We start from the raw sequence: 19,673 nt of genomic DNA on the forward strand, positions 1-19,673 counted from the left end.
TCGCATTGCTATCGCTGAAGCCAAGGAGCCTGCATTCGCCCCATAAGACACACACACATTTCCCCTTCATTTTTGGAGGGGGAAAAGTGCGTCTTATAGGGCGAAAAATACGGTAGACAGCTAAAGATTAAGATCTTTGAAAAATTTAATTGACCTTAATAATCAGTTTGAAATTTGTCACCTAATAAGATTTAAGGTTTTGGTATTGAGCTACAAAGCCTTAAACGGTTTGGGGCCGGGATACCAGAAGGAGCTTGTTCTCCCTGTTTTCCAATGCAATCCTATGGTATTTAAAAAACACCGATCTTTGCTAATGCTTGTCCTAATATCTCTTTCCTAGTTTTTATTTGCATCTTCTCCTTGTTTTTTATAATTTTGATAATTGTTCTACTACACCACTTCAATACTTGACGTGAAAAGTGGTATCAAAATATTTTAAAATAAATATGTATGCAAATATATTATTTTAAAATGACCCTTAGTTTAGTATTCCTATTTGATGTTTAGCTTCCTTTAATATATGTATATATTACTGCTGATAGATAGCACTTTGGGGCAAGCATTGTAGGATGTGTAGGCTTCCACCAGCCTACCAAGTTCATTCATTTTAAATTCATTCATTTTTAATGAATGAGAGACAACAATTTTTGTTAGACAGTATGAGGCTTTTGTATGCCATCCATCCATGCATCTTTTATCCTGAGTATATTCAAAAATTGTGTTGCTCCCCTTCCATTTAGGTCTGCTAACTCTGATTCAAGTTTCTTGACTCTCATGTCCCAATAGTGAATAATTGTAACAACAAAGGCAGCTTCTGTGATTTTCACTAATTTAATGAGGACACTAGCTACAAATGCATATTAATGTAAGCCTCAAGCATGACTGCAGAAAGCTCCAAATCTAGTATACCAACCTAACAAGTCAGGCTTTTCTCACAATTAAAATAAATTTTATCTGTAGTCTAATACACACTGTCTTGACAAGACTTGATAATTTTCATTTGATTCTGAGTCAATAATACTTAATATTTCTTAGCCAATCCATATAATTGTATGTGTATGGTAGCCTGGTGTGTTTTCTGCTTCTACTTATTCCTGGAATTTTCCAAAAGTACAAAATCTGAAAATTTTAAGTCAAAAGTTAGATCCAGAGTCAACAGGGAACTGTCATCAGAAAACATATACTTCATGAATGGAGAGAAACTACCCTCTAGGTATAAGTTGTAAACACACTTATTGAGGCATGTCTTAATGTGTTTCAATTGACATAATAGTAATCCTCTTTAATACAGATTTATTAGGGGAGGAGAGAGGGCTTCTTTCTTAGTAATTATGCTTTGTGGCTTCCTAGTATCTCATTGCTTCAAGACTGTAAAGTCAGCCGCCATTCGTACATGAGCTGAAAAGTTACTTTACAGGCATATTCTGCTTTTTAGAAGAATTAATTATCAGGTCCTTTATGCGCCTCTGCAGGATGGCTGTAATCGGGAAAATAAATGCGATAGACATAGGGAAATTGGATTTGGAAGTATAGAAGGATTTTTGAAGTGCTTTTATGAAAATGAGGCTAAGCTTTTAAAACTTGCAACCTTCTCTTGCTGAATTGAAATTGGCCCTGTGGCACTGCAGGAACTTTAAAGTGAGGATCTGGGTGTCTGGCCCAGGAGAAACTGATGTGTGTTGGGCCATGTTTATATCAAACCCAGCCGTCTCCAATAACCTACATGCGAAGGAACTTGTATTGCATCTCAAGTATGTGTAGTGCTGTGCTGTGCTCTTGAGGGTGTTCACATTGCAAGGAACAGAGCAGAAACCATTATGGTGGAAGACTGTGTTTCGATTGGCACATTGTACTTGAGCAAACTAATGCCAGCTGGATTACATACCGCACTTGGCTTTCCATTCTCTTGACTGGAACTGTAGATAACATTTGACCAATATCCTTTCTCAGCTGAGGGACTTAATAAAAGCAGTTTGTCATTTGAAAACGCTCCTGTGAAAATATTAAGATTTATGGAATAAAATTGTTAAAAACTGTGATGCCAGTTAGTAACTGTAAACTGTTGTCTGTGGCTTTAGAAGAAGAAAGTCTGGTTTAGGCTCTCAAAAGCCACTTATGGGAGGAAATATATGGTGATCAGCTGTGTGTGGGTCAATATATATTTGTGTGTGTTTTAACTGCAAGTTATTTTTTGTTACAGGGGATCAAAGCACGCATTTTGGAAACCCTTGTTATGCTCATTCTTCTTGCACTGCTTATCCTTGGAATCGTTTGGGTGGCTTCAGCTCTCATAGACAATGATGCTGCGAGTATGGAGTCTTTGTATGGTACGGACATCTTTATAACATATTCTGTTGTTTTCAAAACATTGATATGAATAACTTGCAGTTCCAGGTTCTAGCCACTGCGGCGAACAGAAGGTATGGGGAGTTGCATTTCCCTGCTCAGCAAGAGTCTTAATTGAGGTTAAAGCAACTTGACAAATATATGCATTCATAGGATAGATTTGTCCATGTCAGCCACTGTTAAAGTGTTAAAGTAAATGTTTGTAAGCATGGTAGTATAATTGTTTACTAAGACAGCATCAGAATGATTGCACGGTGATCGGCATACTTTTTTCCCATGTTATTGCCCAAATGAGACAAAATAGTGTACAAGCTGAATCCATTTTACCTTTTTTATTTCCAGATCTTTGGGAATTCTACCTCCCTTATTTATATTCCTGTATATCACTGATGGGATGTTTATTACTTCTACGTAAGTCTTGCCATATATACCAGAAGAGGAAGTAATGCATATGTTATTATTTTTGATGTTTTAGTATCAATAGCTTTATCCTTTCACCCCTGGCTATTGGTTTTTGTTAGACTAGTATTAACAACATTTGTTTATAAATGTGCTCACTAGTTGTGAAAACTTCAGTGCTTCACTAGTTGTGAAAACTTCATACCCCTACTAGAGTTTCTGACTTAGCTGAAAACAGCCAATGTCTATCCTGCATGGCAACAAATTAAGAAACTATTGGGCAGAATGGAGCTTCTCTTGCTATCTACAATTGCTCGTTCCCTATATTAATTCTTTCAGATTTTGTTTAATGGAGACTAGAACTGTGTTATCTTGTGTTTTCCTCCACAGTATGCACACCAGTGGGACTTTCACGAATGTTTACAGTGATGGGTCAGTTGCTTGTGAAGCCAACGGTAGGTGTTGCCTGCTTTGATGCAGTAAGCAAATGCAAACAGGTCCCAAGCATGTGGGTGGGTGGGTTGAGATCAAGTAGGAGCCTGGTCTGGCCGGGCTGTAACCCCATTACCATGAGGGGATAATGAGGCTAAATTGTAATCAAATAAACCCATATGTTCTATATTTTGTTCAGTCATAAAATACTTAACTAGGCCCCGATAAACTGGAGGAAACTTCTAAATGTCTGTTTCACACATATCCTACAGATATTTCAGAGACATTTCCACCTGAAAATAAATATTCCAAGTCCACTTGGAAAAGAATGTGAAGTATCATCACCTACCTTACTAAAGGGTTCCAGTTACAGATAGGTAGCCGTGTTGGTCTGCCATAGTCAAAATAAAAAAATTCCTTCCAGTAGCACCTTAAAGACCAACTAAGTTAGTTCTTGGTATGAGCTTTCGTGTGCATGCACACTTCTTCAGATATCTGTGTATCTGAAGAAGTGTGCATGCACACGAAAGCTCATACCAAGAACTAACTTAGTTGGTCTTTAAGGTGCTACTGGAAGGAATTTTTTTATTCTTACTGTGATGGGATGATTAGCTGCTTGTGCGTAAAATCGTGCTCCCTCAGAGTTTGTGCCACTCCACAAACCTCTGTGTGTGACAGAGCTCCTCAAACATGTCTGCCCTAGTCACTCGTAGATTCCGACAGTGGTTGTTTGCAGAAGCGCTTCCAGCAAAGAAGCTCCTTAACGGAAACGCGTCTTCTGGACTCACGACGTGGCAGCTTCCGGCGAAGAATGGGTCTCCCTATGGGAGCTTCTGACACCTCCCCGCTGTTCTCGCTGGACGTGTCCCTGATCCCTCCCTCTTCCCTGCTAGTTCCTGCTTTAGCTGCTGCGTCTCTCTCCGCATTCATGAGACCTTCCTCCAGAGACCCATCTCTCCCCCTGCTGGTCCCTGCTTTCGCTGCTGACTCCCTCCCAACCTCTGTGAGCCCTTCCACCACCTGTCCCTCCGATGGCAGTTCCCTGACACTTACTAAAGGGTATTTGCAACCAAGAACTGCAGTTAGTTTTCAGTGAAGTGTGTATAGCCCTCCATACTTTTTGCACACTGCCAGGCTCTCTGTTAGACACTGAAATAAGTGTAAGCAAGTTTGCACTCATCAAAAACTGCAGTTATGGCACCTGGCTATTTTGTTGGTCAAGGGATCTAATGAGAAATTGATTTTAAAAAAATAATCATGATTTTGCAAAGAAAGAGTGCAGAATGATAAAGCTGTGAAATGAATTGATTTATTTGTAAAACGTTTACTGCTGTGTTGGTAAGGTAAAGGTAAAGGTACCCCTGCCTGTACGGGCCAGTGTAGACAGACTCTAGGGTTGTGCGCTCATCTCACTCTAAAGGCTGGGAGCCTCGCTGTCCGCAGACACTTCCGGGTCACGTGGCCAGCGTGACGAAGCTACTCTGGCGAGCCAGAGCCGCACACGGAAACGCCATTTGCCTTCCCGCTAGTAAGCGGTCCCTATTTATCTACTTGCTCCCGGGGGTGCTTTCGAACTGCTAGGTTGGCAGGCACTGGGACTGAGCAGTGGGAGCACACCCTGCCGCGGGGATTCGAACCGCCGACCATGCGATCGGCAAGTCCTAGGCGCTGAGGTTTTACCCACAGCACCACCCACGTCCTGCTGTGTTGGTACAATATGATAAATTACACCCTTTATTAGGACCATTTTCTTTACAAAATAGTCGGCAAGCTTTGTAGAACTTTCATTCCGGCTGGAATTTGTGTTCTAACAAAATAGCAGAAATGAGGAGTGTTTGGGGGCATGGCAGAGAAACCTCGGTGTGCACCATGGTGCAATTTCAGAAATGTATACAATTTAATTTCAGAATTAGAAAAAATTCTTTGATGATAACATGAAATTGTATGTATGGGATCATGGCAAGTGTGTGGAGAAGGCACATGTTAACATGTTTGTAACAGGCCCAAAAATGCTTGGGACCTGAATCCCAAACTAGAAAGTAGCTTTGCCTAAACAGTCTGTGTTTGACCAAGTTCTGTCAGAATCACAGATTCATAGACTTGGAAGGGACCTTGAGGGTCGCCCTGTCCAACCCCTACAATACAGGGATCCTTTGCTCAATATGGGGCTCGAAGCAACGACCCAGAGATTAAGATTCTCATGTGCTACTCACTGAGCTATCTCAGGCCAGGTGACTTAAACTGGAAAACTTTTCTAGAAAAAAATATTAGGTCTGAACAAACTTGAAAGTTTTTGTTTCATAGTCTTTGTTATAGGAAAATGCTTTTATGGTGTAACCTGGGTCCTACATATAAATAAATCTGTACTTGTGTATTTTCAGAATTGTGATCTTGACCTGTGCCGTCAACTGAACATTTTTTAACAAACCTTCTTCATATGTAGACAACTTGAAGAATTTTGCTCATCACATAGGATCCATTCTATATGCACAAATGTAAAATTATCCATTGTGTTTGGGAACCAAGAGAAAAACCTAGGAGAATGCCAGAAGCATTGTTATAAAAATAAATGTTTCCATTTTGGTCAGCTGAGGGCCAGTTCACACTTGGCCCAGCAGTATAGGTTGTCCTCATGCCTAGGCTCCTATTCTCTCTAGGTTCTGCCATGTACATGGTGAATTGTGTATGGACTGCCTATAATGCATATTTATCTGGTGTCTAAATTTCTGACTTAGATCCTAGAAGACTTGGATGAACAGATATATATCATCACCTTAGAAGAAGAAGCTATCATGAGGAGGCTAAATGGTAGGTATGTTTGATACTTATGGTGGTTTGTCTTGTATCTGTTTGTATAAGGCGGCAATTTTTTGTCATTTCTACAGAAATGATAAGCTTTACCAGCTGCCACATTTGTTTTCGATCCAAACCTGCCTTTGCTTAAGGACAGGAAGTGCTCCGGACGGATTGTGGTGTGGGCAGCCATTTTAAATAAAGGCAAAACCAAGAATACATTTCCTTGTATCCCTCCTTCCGGAAGCTGCTGCAGCCAGGCTGGTGCCAAATCCACTCTGCTTTCCTTTGGACCACATCAGCGAGGACAAGAGAGGGGGTTCTTATCATCTGGGCAGGTCAGGACCCCCATACACACGTCCCAGGCTTTCACCCTGGAGAGGTCACTTTCGTGCTGCTAATGCAGCGATTTGACTTGAGAACCTCTGGAGGCACACTCCTTTGCCTCTCAAAACAGATGGATGCCAACCATTTCTTTACATGCTATGCATAAAACGTTACAGGGAACTCACAGAAAGAAATACCACATTGTCCTTTTCCATCAGAGGGTATGCAGATGCTGCTGGATTGTGGCCCAAGTGTTTGTGTACTGTGCTGGCAGTATAGAAATGAAGGTGCTATCATAAGAAGAAAAAAAAACAATAAACAAATATAGGGTGGCAATTACAATGAAGTGACATTGTTTTGAGGGTGATCTGGCTGTGACATCTGTCACTCCATTGGTCACCAGGGTTGATTGGGCCCTTCCTCCCTCACTGCTCCATGTGCGTCCTTCCTGAAGCTGCAAGTTTGGTGGAAGAGGATGACTATCTCAGATAAGATGAATGCACCGTTCTTCGGCCAAGGGTATATGATAGCTGTGTTGCCCTGCTAGAACCTCCAAATGAGCTCAAGTCATAATGTAATCATTATGTAATGTACCGTAATCATGTCATAATATAACCATAGAGAATAGTTTTATTTGTATAAGCATCTAAAATACAGAGAATTATAGCTGGAATTTCAAAGACTACATCAAGATTTTTAGAGCAGAGCATCTGTTTCATTGAACAGGTTTATATGTTACCTTTAGCACAAATGTCAGTGAATTTCTTTGAAGCTACAGTGGAGTAATTATTTTTTCCCTAACTACCGAGCTTGATGTTATGATGGAACTGCATAATAATTGTTGCTGTGTATTTCATTATTGTTTCCTTGGTGCTCATGGAATGGTCATGGTTCCCTCCCCCCTTTCTTTCCTTAAGAGAAATCGTGTTTTGACACAATCGGTTTTGAATTCTGTCCTTTCAGGGAATCAGATGGGAGGACTAAAACATGCATTTCAGTTGCTTAGATGTTTTACTGTATAGCTGAGAAGCTTTGGAATACGTGTAGTTACTAGAGTCACATTCCCTTTAGTTTGACTATTTTCAGCTTTTTGTGGACAGATGGGCCTGCTACAAAACGTTGCAGTGCTGAGTGCTCCTGATCAGGGGGTCAGCTAGTTAGCCAACCGTTGGGAAGGACCATAGCTTGGTGGTGAAACATCTGCATCATGCAGAAGGTCCCTGGTGTCCCATGATACCAGACTGGTATCTTCAGGTAGGACTGCCTGAAACTGGAGAGTCGCCACCAGTCAGTGTAAACAGTAATGAGCTGGATGGACCAATTGTCTCATTGGGTAGAAGAAAGCTTCCTATGCTTCCTGCACTTCACCCAGCAATTGCTGGAGATACTGCCCCTATGACTAATCAGGACTCTGCGGGGAAGGGAAGTTAACCCTTTCTCCCATGCCAGTCCTGATGAAAATCCCCTCTCCCTGAAGAATTCCAAAGAAGAGCTTTGGAGTAGGAAGCTGCAGTTCCTGTTTATCCACAGTTGCAACAGTGTAGGATCAGAGGTGTTGGAACTGCAACCACAAAACAGGAAATGTTCTCCTCAGTTTCTTGAATAGGTTAGTTGGTTTGTGTGTTATAAAGCATTGTACATAAAAATTCCCTGGGCTAAACATGAAGAAGAAGAAGAAGAAGAAGAGGAAGAGGAAGAAGAAGAAGAAGAAGAAGAAGAAGAAGAAGAAGAAGAAGAAGAGTTTGGATTTGATATCCTGCCTTTCACTCCCTTTAAGGAGTCTCAAAGCGGCTAACAATCTCCTTTCCCTTCCTCCCCCACAACAAACACTCTGTGAGGTGAGTGGGGCTGAGAGACTTCAAGAAGTGTGACTAGCCCAAGGTCACCCAGCAGCTGCATGTGGAGGAGCAGGGAAGCGAACCCGGTTCCCCAGATTACGGGACTACCGCTCTTAACCACTACACCACATGGAACCTTTTCATAATCTTCCTTTGTCTGTGGGGCAGTCAACACAGTGGTGCTGTGGACCTTCGCTTGTCCCACTCATCTATCCAAGAAAAACAAACACACCTGTTGAAGAACTGTGTCTTTGTATGCTACTGAGAACTAACAAATACTGAACAAGGAAGTATTGAGCACCTGTTTGCAAGTGTGGACACACATAGAACAGATGTTAATCACATTTTTGGCAGAAACTCAGGTACTAGCATAATGAATGACTATGGAACCTGCCTCTAATCCTGGAAAGAATGAGAAACTTTGGTAGCTATAATCTTCATAATTTCCTAGACGGTGGGATCTGAATCAGCAATATTTTTACTTCGGTTCTGGCTTAGCGGAATGCTTCTAGGAATCAAACTGAAAAAAACTTACATTATTATTAATCTTGTGTCTTTTAAAAATGCCTTTTTAATATCATGCCAATTATTAAAAACACTTATAATTTATAAAATGTGAATTTTATATAACTTTATTTTCCCCATATGCTTTTTTTTGGTGGTGAGGAAATCATCCCTGCAATGGATGATCTGCCTAAACTTTCTTGTTGCGAAAGAGACTGGGTTGGCAGCAGTGTTTCTAGCATATTGTATTTCAATACCCACATCATTCCTACACCAAAAGAATAAAGCTAGGACTTTCTTTATATTAAAAGGGAAAAGTTGCCTTTAGCTATTAGTTTTCCTGAATCCAAGGAGACGGGTGGGGCAGGATCAAAAATGCTTATTTGATCAAAGTTATTGGCTCTGAAGGTATTCTGACCTATGTAAGAAAGATGAAAGGTGTTGTTTTTATTGCGCACTAGTAACAGTGTAATTTTGAACTAATTGGTGTTGAACTGCCAATCACCTACAGGGAATGCAAATAGATACTCCTACAATTTCCTTTGAGGTACTGAAATATTATGTTGGGGCTGGAAGAAAAACAAAATAATACTGTTAAATTGACCTTAAATGAGCTGCTTTGTGGTTTTCTTGGAGAATCCCTTCTAATTTTTCATGACTAGTCTGGACATGTTCTGTCTACCAGTTTGATTTATTGGCTAGACAATGCAGACATTAAACTTTTGTGCTTGTTTGAAATGAAGTTGAGAGGCTGTAGTGCTTTGAATAGTTTGTGCTGTCTTTCAGAGTTCTGATGTGATTGCTCTAAAATGTTGCCTTGCTCTTTGGCAAAATATTGGGATTAGTGTTGCCTTGTTATCATCTCGGAGGAAGTTGTAAGACCTGTCATTTATGCGTCAGTGTAAATATTAAAGATTTGATGTATTTCCCATTAACACTGATGTGAAAATTACTGCAGATGCAGCGAGATTTGGTGAGCATCCAAACACCTGTATTGACAAATAAAGCTTCCTTTATACAGGGTAGCCCATTATTTAGCTCACTCTTCTCTGCTCCAAGGGGCAGCTGCTCTTTGAGGACTTTCCTAGCTGTGCTCTTATCCTCATTACTAGTGATGCCAGAGGTTGAACCTAGCACCCCATGCATGCAAACATTATGCTCCACCTGTGATTTATGGTTCTGTTCCTGATGTAAAATGGTTAAAGAGGTGTTTGCCTTTTTCCATGTGGAAGCAGAGGACAGTTTATATTTTTGCAGATGGACCACTGCAGGAAAGGTGCATCCTGGTTTCTGCAAAGAAAGGAAGGGCAATGGAAATGCCAAGGACTAGAAAAGAAGAAAAAAGCAGGAAAGAGGAAGGAAAACAGCAAATCTTTAGGATCCCAGGGATTCCGATAGTCTGGGATTCAAACAACTCATCAGTCACAGTTCTGATTTAACTCATGGGCTAAAAATATAGCTGGCAGCAGTTGGTGTGAGTCTTCTCACAGATATCATTTAGAAGGTTGCTTGCACATTTTGCTTTATAACTTTCCTAGCAGCTTCAGCTCATAGTCTTGGGCCCCTATTGGCATGGGCCCTGGCGCAGTTGCTTCTTTTGCACCATTATAATCCAGCCAGGTTTGTTTTAGTAGTCCTAACCAAGTGGCCATGTCTTTCTTCTTGAACAGGGATGTCTTCACCGGTGGAGTACAACACAAAGCAGCTGAAGCAGGAACTAAGTAATGTGAAGAGTATGAAGACAAAATTGGGTAATTACATTGGGCCTTTTCTGTGGTTCCCTGTGTGTGTGTGTGTGTGTGTGTGTGTGTGTGTGTGTGTGTTAGTTCAGTTTAAAACTGTTTCTGGGTGGAGTTAGAAATGTGTGTGCTTATCATATCAGGTGTTATTACCAAGACGATCTCTTGTGTAAATAGGTTTTGTTAACATCACACTTCATGGCGGGAAACCCTGCAGTCCTGTAAATGGGTTTTGATTTATTTATGCCCTGTGTTTTTCCCTGATGGGACTCAGTAAATATGTACTTAATAGCTTTCAGTTGTTTTTTAAAATTAAGTATCCCATCTGATGGATGGATATAGTCACACAAAATAAGGAAATAAGAGCCCTACTGGATTAGATCAAAGACCTGTGTAGTCCAGCACCCCGCTTCCCATAGATGCCTCTGGGAAACCCACAAATAGGTCATGAGTGCAGTAGCCCTTTCCTGCTGCTGTACTTACCAGCTGGTCTTCAGATGCATTCTGTTTCTGGTCCTGGAGCCATCATAAGCCTTATCCTCCCATGCATTCGTCTAATCACTTTTTAAAGCCACCTAAGTTGGTGAGAATTGCCACACCTTGTAACAAATTCCATGGGTTGACTACGATTTTGGAAAATTATATTAAAAGAGGAAATAAATCACATATACATTCTTCTGTCAATGGGATGTTAGCTCTTTTTGATAAGCTTTTTGCATGTGATGGAATCTGTAGTGAAAAGGATACCATTGCAGACTCCATACAGGGAGCCAAATGTTTGAATGTTCCAAGCGCTTCCTCATATGTGAAGCCAGATTGTTGGGGAAAACATTCCAGAAAGATGGGTAGGAGGTTGATGTCCCCAAAATGACTCCTTCCACTGCTTTGCCTGGTCATGGTTAGGGACAATTTAATAGTACACGGAGTAATGTGTGTGGCACTTATTGCCTGACAGGGCAATATAAATGACCTACAAATTGCTCCTGAAACCAGAGGTCAGCTAGGAAGTTGTCCTTGGAATTCCACAGTAGTCTTGCTTACAATATTAATTGGGGCTACTTTTAGTTAAGTGTGGTGGATCTATATCTTAGACTTAGAGAACTTCTACTTTCAGAATAGGAAAAGATGTTTGTCTCTAAACACCTTAATATAGCAAGTTTTCTTATTTTTCTCTTAAAAGAACGACGGAAAAACGCTTCAGCTTGGGAGAGGAATCTTGTGTATCCAGCTGTAATGATCCTGCTGCTAATTGAAACTGTAAGCTGTAATTTCCTTCCATTGCTTAAAACCCACCTGTCCTTTTGAGATTAGTGATCTTTTTCATGTACATGTGTGAGCTGAGTAACAAAAATAATAAGGAGCTGTTTTTGTCTCCCTAAGCCAGTGGTTCTCAAACTTTTTTCTCTGGGGCTCGGCCACACTTCCAGAATAAAAATCTGCTTGTGCCACACCAATTTTTTATTGATAAGAAGTACATTGGAAAACAAAAAGAAACAACTTCTATTCGTGCTTGATTTATAACATAGAACACAACTACTTTATAATATGATTGTGGGACAGCCAGAGACTATAAAACAATTATATTGATGTGATATGATACTATACTACACTGAAATGTTTAAATGTTTCTTTGATTGTCCTTGAATCTGCCACACTTGCCACCCTCTCCTGCCACACCAGTGTGGCAGGCCACACCCTGTGGGCACCACTGCCCTAAGCCATTAGCATTCAGTTTTCTTCTCCAGTACAGAGCGGGATTCCTCAGAAATGGTAATCAGTGTGAAATACAGCAAATATTTTTGAACCTTCATGACTTGATGTTTCTTTTTCTTTTTAAGGCAATCTCCGTCCTTTTGGTTGCTTGCAATATTCTTTGCCTGCTGGTTGATGAAACTGCAATGCCAAAGGGGTCAAGGGTAAAGTGTTACTCTTTTGTGATATTAACACCAGCAAAAGGCACATTGACAGCACAATCTAATACATGCCTACTTGGAAAAGTCTCATTGAATTCAGTGGGCTTCAGGAAAATGGGTATAGAATTGCAGACCTGTGTTCAGAAGTATGAATTCTGTCCCTGACTTTGATTTAGCAGTCACACAACCTCAAGTTTTTATATTGTGAAGTGTGGCTCACACATTGTTTGGCATGTGTAACATATCTAAATTAGAATAAAAGGAACAATCTCAATAATCAGTGTTGGAAGCAGCAGCAGATGTGTACAGGTTAATAATGGACAGAGCTGTTTGTTTGTCACCATTAACACCACCGCTGGTGGGGAAAGCTGTTTAAAGTGGCATGTATCTAAAGCAATAGGGATCATCACATCAGCAGGAAGACTGAACAAGGCTCCAGTTGTGTACAGTCACCCTTCTTTATATATATCTTAGTTATATTGTGACTTTTCTGTGTTACTCTATTTACACATGGAGCATGATTTAGAAAGAGTTGCACTTACTGTTAAGCCAGTAAGGCAAACTGCTTTACAATTCCCCTGGTTTCCCTTTATTTGCATCAAATTATTTGTGCATTTCAAATTATTTGTGCACACTGGCATTCTAACGTAACTCATCTGGATGGAAAATAATTATGTTTTGGAATGTCTGGCTCATGTTTTCAACCTTGATAGTGTGTGATTATTAATGGCTAGGGATTAGCTTAGTAAGAAGATTATCAGAAAATGATGCTTCATAACTCTTCCTTTTTAGTACTTCTGTCCAATGCGCTTGAGATTTCACGGGCAGAAAAATAATAGTGCTCTCTGTGTAATACTTTTGTTTCTTAAATCTTGCAGGGGCCTGGCATAGGAAATGCCTCTCTGTCCACATTTGGTTTTGTGGGAGCAGCACTCGAGATCATTTTGATTTTGTATCCTTTCTTTCAGTAGGCGTTCTTGTCTGTTAACAAGTATTCTGTCTAATTTTCTGGGACGCTGTTAATTTACTAAGACACTTGCCTAGAAGAGAGAAAATGACAGGCCGGCCATTCCCATGCACTCAAAAGTGGTTGTTATTTCTCTCTCTCTCTCTTCCCCCCTTCCCTTTGTGGTGCTTAAGTCTTCTAGGAGTCTGAAACCGGCATTCTTTAGTGGTTCTTTTATTCCTTGATTCTCACAGCTATCTAATGGTCTCTTCGGTTGTTGGCTTCTATAGCTTACGGTTTTTTGGAGATTTCACTCCCAGAAAGGATGACACAACGATGACAAAGGTAGGTTAAAAAGTCTGAGGTGGTGATGTCTCCCTCCTCTTGCGTGCCCAAGGCAAACCTGACTCCCACAGATGGTAATTGCTCTGAATGGCTCATTTGTGGTGATTAGTGTTTGTAAGTTGCGTAAACAGACCAGAAGATTTTGTTCAGGCCCTGAATGGTCTTGAGGGGGAGGGGAAGGAAGGAAAAGCCTTGTCCTGTTTAGTTTGGATGGCGTCCATTCACTTGTAAAGTGCTGGAATGGCCAAGCTTGTTAACTAGCCATAGAAAATCTGTTGAAGGGTTCCCTCCCCCCTTGTATTTCTAATGAGTAACTCTGTGCAAACTGTACTTTAGGAGCTTCTTTGAAATGCAAAGAAGTTGGTTGCTACTAGTAATGCAGGCAAATTAATTCAAATTGAATAACTAAATCAGAAGTAGTTTTATTCAGCAACACTTTTTATTCTGAGGCTACTTTGACTTTTCCAGAACTTTATAGTGGCTTTAGAAGAACTAGTGTACACATTAAAAAGTCATTCCCACAAACAGAGCAAAATTATTTAAACTGAAAACCTACTATCCATTAACTTCTGAATTTTTGAGATCCCCTTTCTCCTTCTCTCCTTTCTTTTTTGTATTCAAAGAATTGGAGGAGGGGAAAAATATTTGCTTTCATCTTGTAAAGCAATTCTTGAAAGTGGGAAAGTAAACTATAGATGATCCTTGATTAAAAATGTTGAGGAATCCCAATATATATGCTCAGCCCCTTCACATACAGCATGTTAGAAAAATGCTCATCACCAATTTATGTAATCCATGGTTAATGTATGAGTGTCAGATTCAACTACCCACTGCATAAACGGAAGCCAGTGCGAGGACTCCCTCTAGTGCAGTGGGGCTTTCCCCCCTCCTTCCCCCTGTGACTCCCTCAAATCTGCTCTGGAGACTCAGGAGACTCCAAGAACATTGCGAAGGAGAAGGGAGATGATTCTGCTGGGCAAGGAGAAATATTTGCATTGATGGAACAGTCTCCTGGATGCTGTGTTGAATTGTAGAAGTGGCCTTAAATGCCATAAAAATAAAAATAAAAATACTTATTTATTTATTTATATCCTGCCCTCCCCAGCCGAAGCCGGGCTCAGGGTGGCTAACAACAATAAAATAAGACAACATTTTAAAATCATTTCATTAAAAAATTACTTCAAATCAAATTGATGGCAACCATTGGGTAGAGTTCTGTGAAGATTGCCAAAGGAGGGAGTCAGGCTGTGCCCTGGCCAAAGGCTTGGTGGAACAGCTCTGTCTTGCAGGCCCTGCGGAAAGATGTCAAGTCCCGCAGGGCCCTAATTTCTTGTGGCAGAGCGTTCCACCAGATCGGAGCCACAGCTGAAAAAGCCCTGGCTCTGGTTGAGGTCAGCCTAACCTCTCTGTGGCCTGGGACCTCCAATATGTTTTTGTTTGAAGATTGTAAATTCCTCTGTGGGACATACCAGGAGAGGCAGTCCTGTAGGTACAAGGGTCCTAGGCCGTATAGGGCTTTAAAGGTTAAAACCAGCACCTTAAACCTGATCCTGTACTCCACCAGGAGCCAGTGCAGCTGGTATAGCACCAGGTGAATGTGATCTCGCAGCGAGGACCCCGTAAGGAGTCTTGCTGCAGCATTCTGCACCCGCTAGAGTTTCTGGGTCAGTCTCAAGGGCAGCCCCACATAGAGCGAGTTACAATAATCCAGTCTGGAGATGACCTTCGCGTGGATCACAGTGGCTAGGTCAGGGCGAGAGAGGTAAGGAGCCAATTGCTTAGCTTGGCGGAGATGAAAAAATGCCGCCTTTGTTATAGCTGCAATCTGCACCTCCATGGAGAGGGAGGTGTTGAAGATTACACCCAAACTCTTAACGGACGGTGCTGGCACTAATTGCGCCCGCACAAGAGATGGGAGTTGCCCCCCCAATCCCATATCGTCCCGACCCAGCCAAAGGACCTCTGTCGTCGAAGGATTTAACTTCAACCTGCTCCCACGTAACCATCCAGCCACAGCTTCCAAACATCTGATCAGTGTGTCTGGGGCCGAGTCAAGATGGCCATCCATCAACAGATAGAGTTGGGTGTCATCAGCATACTGGTGGCAGCCCAACCCAAAACTCCGGACAAGCTGGGCGAGGGGGCGCATAAAGATGTTGAAAAGCATCGGGGAGAGTATCGCACCCTGAGGGACTCCACACACCAGGGAGTGGCGCGATGACAATTCCCCCCAAGCGCCACCCTCTGTCCCCGACCAGAGAGAAACGAGTGCAGCCATTGAAGGACTATGCCCTGAATCCCCACGTCGGCAAGGCGGTGGTCCAGGAGTTCGTGATTGACCATGTCGAAGGCTGCTGACAGGTCTAGAAGAATCAGCAGCCCCGACCCGCCTCGATCCAGCTGCCTGTGGAGATCATCTGTTAGGGCGACCAGAGCCGTCTCGGTCCCATGACCAGCGCGGAAGTCGGATTGGAATGGATCCAGAGCCGATGTTTCATCCAGAAACCCACCAAGCTGTTCAGCAACCGCTCTCTCAATCACCTTACCCAGGAACAGAAGATTCAAAACCGGGCAGTAATTGGATAGATCTAAAGGATCTAATGATGTTTTCTTTAAGAGTGGGCGCACCACTGCCTCCTTCAATTCCCCTGGGAATGTCCCGGTGCCAAGGGACAAATGGATGATATCCCCTGGGGGAGCCCGCACCTCATCTGGACACGCTCTAATCAGCCAGGACGGGCACGGATCAAGAGGACAGGTGGTGGGCTTTCCAGCTTGGAGGAGTCTGTCCACATTGGCTGGGGATATCCGGTCAAAGTGGTCCAATACTGGACCCGAGGACAGTCGAGGGGCCTCCAGTTCCATTATTGTATCCAAATTGGCAGGGAGGTCACGGCGGAGCAACAGGACCTTCTCTGCAAAAAAGCTCGCAAATGCCTCACAGCTGTGTGTCAAATTGTTATTTAAATTTAAATAAACTATACAGTGATTTGTATACCTGTAGTATTCTTTCAGCCCCCCGCTTCAGCACACAGAAGGATGCCCGTTACGGTTTCATCTCTTGATCTGCAGTGGTTCTTGCCAGCAAAGAACCCAAAGATTCCTTTGGGACCAAAAACAGCAGCAAGTCCAGCCTGCTGCTCGTTTCAACACAGAGACCAAATGCCGTTCTGGATGCACAGAGGCTGGAATCTCTGTATGTTAAAAAGCATCTGTGGCAGAAATAGGGGCTTAGTATGCTTTCTTTGTGTTTGTATGATACAGTATATGCCAATATCTAAAGTCCCTGTGGTCTATATATTTTTTTTTAGAGACTTGAGCAATATTGAAGAAATGCAGAGGAAACATTAACCTTAGGGATGGGCAGACTTTAAAATCAAATTAGAAGACGCTGGGTGTGTTTTCAGTGCCTTACCTGGTAGACTTAGAGCTCATCAATCATATTGAAATCCTTTTTTGTTGTTGTTCAAACAGATAATTGGGAACTGCGTTTCGATCTTAGTCCTCAGTTCAGCTTTGCCAGTTATGTCAAGGACACTGGGTAAGTCTTATTTCTGTTTTTTAGAGAACTCTTTATTGAGGTGTGTGTAGTTTGGTGTCATTGCCTACAGATCAGTAAATGGTTTCAGTCATATTTTCAGGAAAGAAAATCTAGGTACAACTTGAGTGTCTTATGAAACAGCGTTCTGAACATACTTTGCTGGAGCTCTTAAGCCAGTGCAGACTCTGGCCATTCTTCCCATGTCAGCGCCAGACTTTGAGCATTACTGCTGGGGTTCCAGAAACACAAGCAGCAATGCCTAAGTTTCCTTGTAAGCCTGTGGCTTGGGTGGTAGGCCCTAAAGAGACCCTGGGGAAAGTCAGCGTATATTTGCTTGGTAGCACACCCTTGCCTTCTGTGTAGTGTTTTTTCTTCATGCAAGGAGGAAATATAGACAGTAAGATTCTTATACTGACAAACCCTTGGATTTGTGTGTTGATGTGTGCACAGACTTTATGGCCTGATTTCAAGCAAATTGCCCTCCCAGTGTGGCTAGCAAAGATTAAAAATAAACCAAGGCATAAATACAGTGGTACCTCGGGTTAAGTACCTAATTCGTTCCGGAGATTTGTTCTTAACCTGAAACTGTTCTTAACCTGAAGCACTTTAGCTAATGGGGCCTCTTGCTGCCGCCGCGCTGCCGGAGCACAATTTCTGTTCTCATCCTAAAGCAAAGTTTTTAACCCGAGGTACTGTTTCTGGGTTAGCGGAGTCTGTAACCTGAAGCGTATGTAACCTGAAGCGTATGTAACCCGAGGTACCACTGTATAAGCAGTAAAAGGTCAGGACAGCAAAAGCCTAAAACAGAACTGTAGTCTAAATTTCACAGAGCTCAGTGGTAGTTTCCCACCAGCACCTGAAATCTGCCTCTGTGATAGGAATGGAGCAACTGATTCAAAGTGCCCCAGTTCTGAAGCTGAGTAGCTTGCCCTTGATTGATGGTATCAAAAGCTGCTGAGGGGTCTAGAAGTATTAACAAGGCCATACCCCTGTGTCCTTCAGGTGTAAGGGCAACCAGGCTAGTTTCAGTGCTAAAACTAGTCCTGAAGTCAAATGGAAGAGAGACCATCAGGTTTGTCCAAGAATGCAGTCATGCAGTTTGGAGGCCAGTGTAGCACAATGGATAGGTCTGGGGTTGGTTGTGGACAATCCAGATTCAAGTTTCTTCATAGCCACAAACCTCAGTGAGGTGGTCTTGTTGAAAAGCCACACAGACTGTTTCATAACACAAATGACCTTGTCATTGCGATAATAGGAAAGCAGCTGCAGCCACAGATAACAAATCTAATATACTTGGGCTATTACAATGGGCTGTACATTGTGCTGCCTTTCACAGACAGTCTGGAAATTGCAAGTAGCTCAGGTTACAGCTGCAAGGCTAACTGGGGTGGGTGGTGGGATCATAGTCCTCTGTACTAGACTGGCTGCAGTGATTCTCAGTCTTCTTTCTGAGCTCAGTTCAAAGTCTTGGTGCCGCTTAAAGCCATTCATGGCTGCAGTGCAGTGACAGAGACTATCATTTGTGAGCTTCCGCTCCAGATTTCCTTGCGTTCTGAGATGTGGTGGTTTATAACAGGACAAGAGCAGTTTTAGTTGTGGGACCACACTGCCCTCATTTTGGAATATTCTCCTCCAGGAGACTTGCATGGCACCATATTGTTCTTTTAATGTTTAGATTCTGAGGTTTCTGAAGACGATTTTAGAAGTGCAGGATACAAACAAACAAAGAAACAAACAAATAAGACCTCTATAAATAGTTAACAAATATGAGCTTTTCCATCATAACTACTGATGATACTCACTTGCTAGATAAGTAGAGGAAACGAGGGAAACCAAAGGAAAGTAGCATCAACAACCTAGAAAGAGCTACTTGAGGAACTCTCAAATGTTTGATCATGCCTAGAAGCATATTTTCCCTTTAATGGAGCAAGCCCCCTGTGCTATTCCACAAACTGCTTTTGAAAGTCTCATCAATTTAGCAATTTTTCCTAACTTTTAGTACACATTTATTTAAATAATGAAGTGAGTAATTGCAGCCATTAGGTGTTTCAGCCTAAAAAAATGTGAGGGGTAAAAATAGGTCTGTAATCTTTTGCTGCTCAGGCTTTCTAGGGGGGTGGGAAACCTTATATCAACTGGCATGAAGATGACCTGCTTATAGAAAATATAATCAGGAAAAAAATGAGTGTGCACACATGCACACAAGAGGATGTGTCATTGCTGCTACACAAAAAGCAAATTAAAGGCAAGACTCCCTAGTTCCCTGCTGAGGGACACAAATGAAATTCCTATATTGTTTGCCATAGAGATAAAAGGAAGGCTAAAACTGCAAAGATGAACAGTTAAAACACAGCTAACAAAATGCACATACACAGCTGTCCAAACAGGATTAGTGGAGTGCATTAGGGTACAGTGAGTCATGTGGTGCTTTGCAGAATCTCAAAACACACCACATTGGATGCTATGAAGCTTTTCATAGGATGAGTAAAGCAGGCTTCTGGGTGATAAAATGAGGAGAGCTTCTGTCATAAATGGGAATGACAAATGGGA

General features: G+C 42.0%; 1 protein-coding gene across 1 annotated transcript in view; it reads left to right on the forward strand.

Annotated features, from left to right (window-relative positions):
* The window catches only part of LMBR1 (limb development membrane protein 1), a 62,626-nt gene that overhangs the window by 36,172 nt on the left and 6,781 nt on the right, over positions 1-19,673 (forward strand). Inside the window, exons 6-15 of the mRNA XM_082192495.1 lie at positions 2,201-2,327; positions 2,689-2,757; positions 3,136-3,200; positions 5,913-5,985; positions 10,310-10,390; positions 11,559-11,635; positions 12,217-12,294; positions 13,170-13,243; positions 13,492-13,582; positions 17,057-17,123. Coding sequence (XP_082048621.1) covers positions 2,201-2,327; positions 2,689-2,757; positions 3,136-3,200; positions 5,913-5,985; positions 10,310-10,390; positions 11,559-11,635; positions 12,217-12,294; positions 13,170-13,243; positions 13,492-13,582; positions 17,057-17,123 — 802 coding nt within the window. The remainder of the gene's footprint in view (positions 1-2,200; positions 2,328-2,688; positions 2,758-3,135; positions 3,201-5,912; positions 5,986-10,309; positions 10,391-11,558; positions 11,636-12,216; positions 12,295-13,169; positions 13,244-13,491; positions 13,583-17,056; positions 17,124-19,673) is intronic.

The sequence above is a fragment of the Podarcis vaucheri genome (genome assembly GCF_965113315.1).
Source record: "Podarcis vaucheri genome assembly, chromosome: 12".
NCBI lineage: Eukaryota > Metazoa > Chordata > Lepidosauria > Squamata > Lacertidae > Podarcis > Podarcis vaucheri.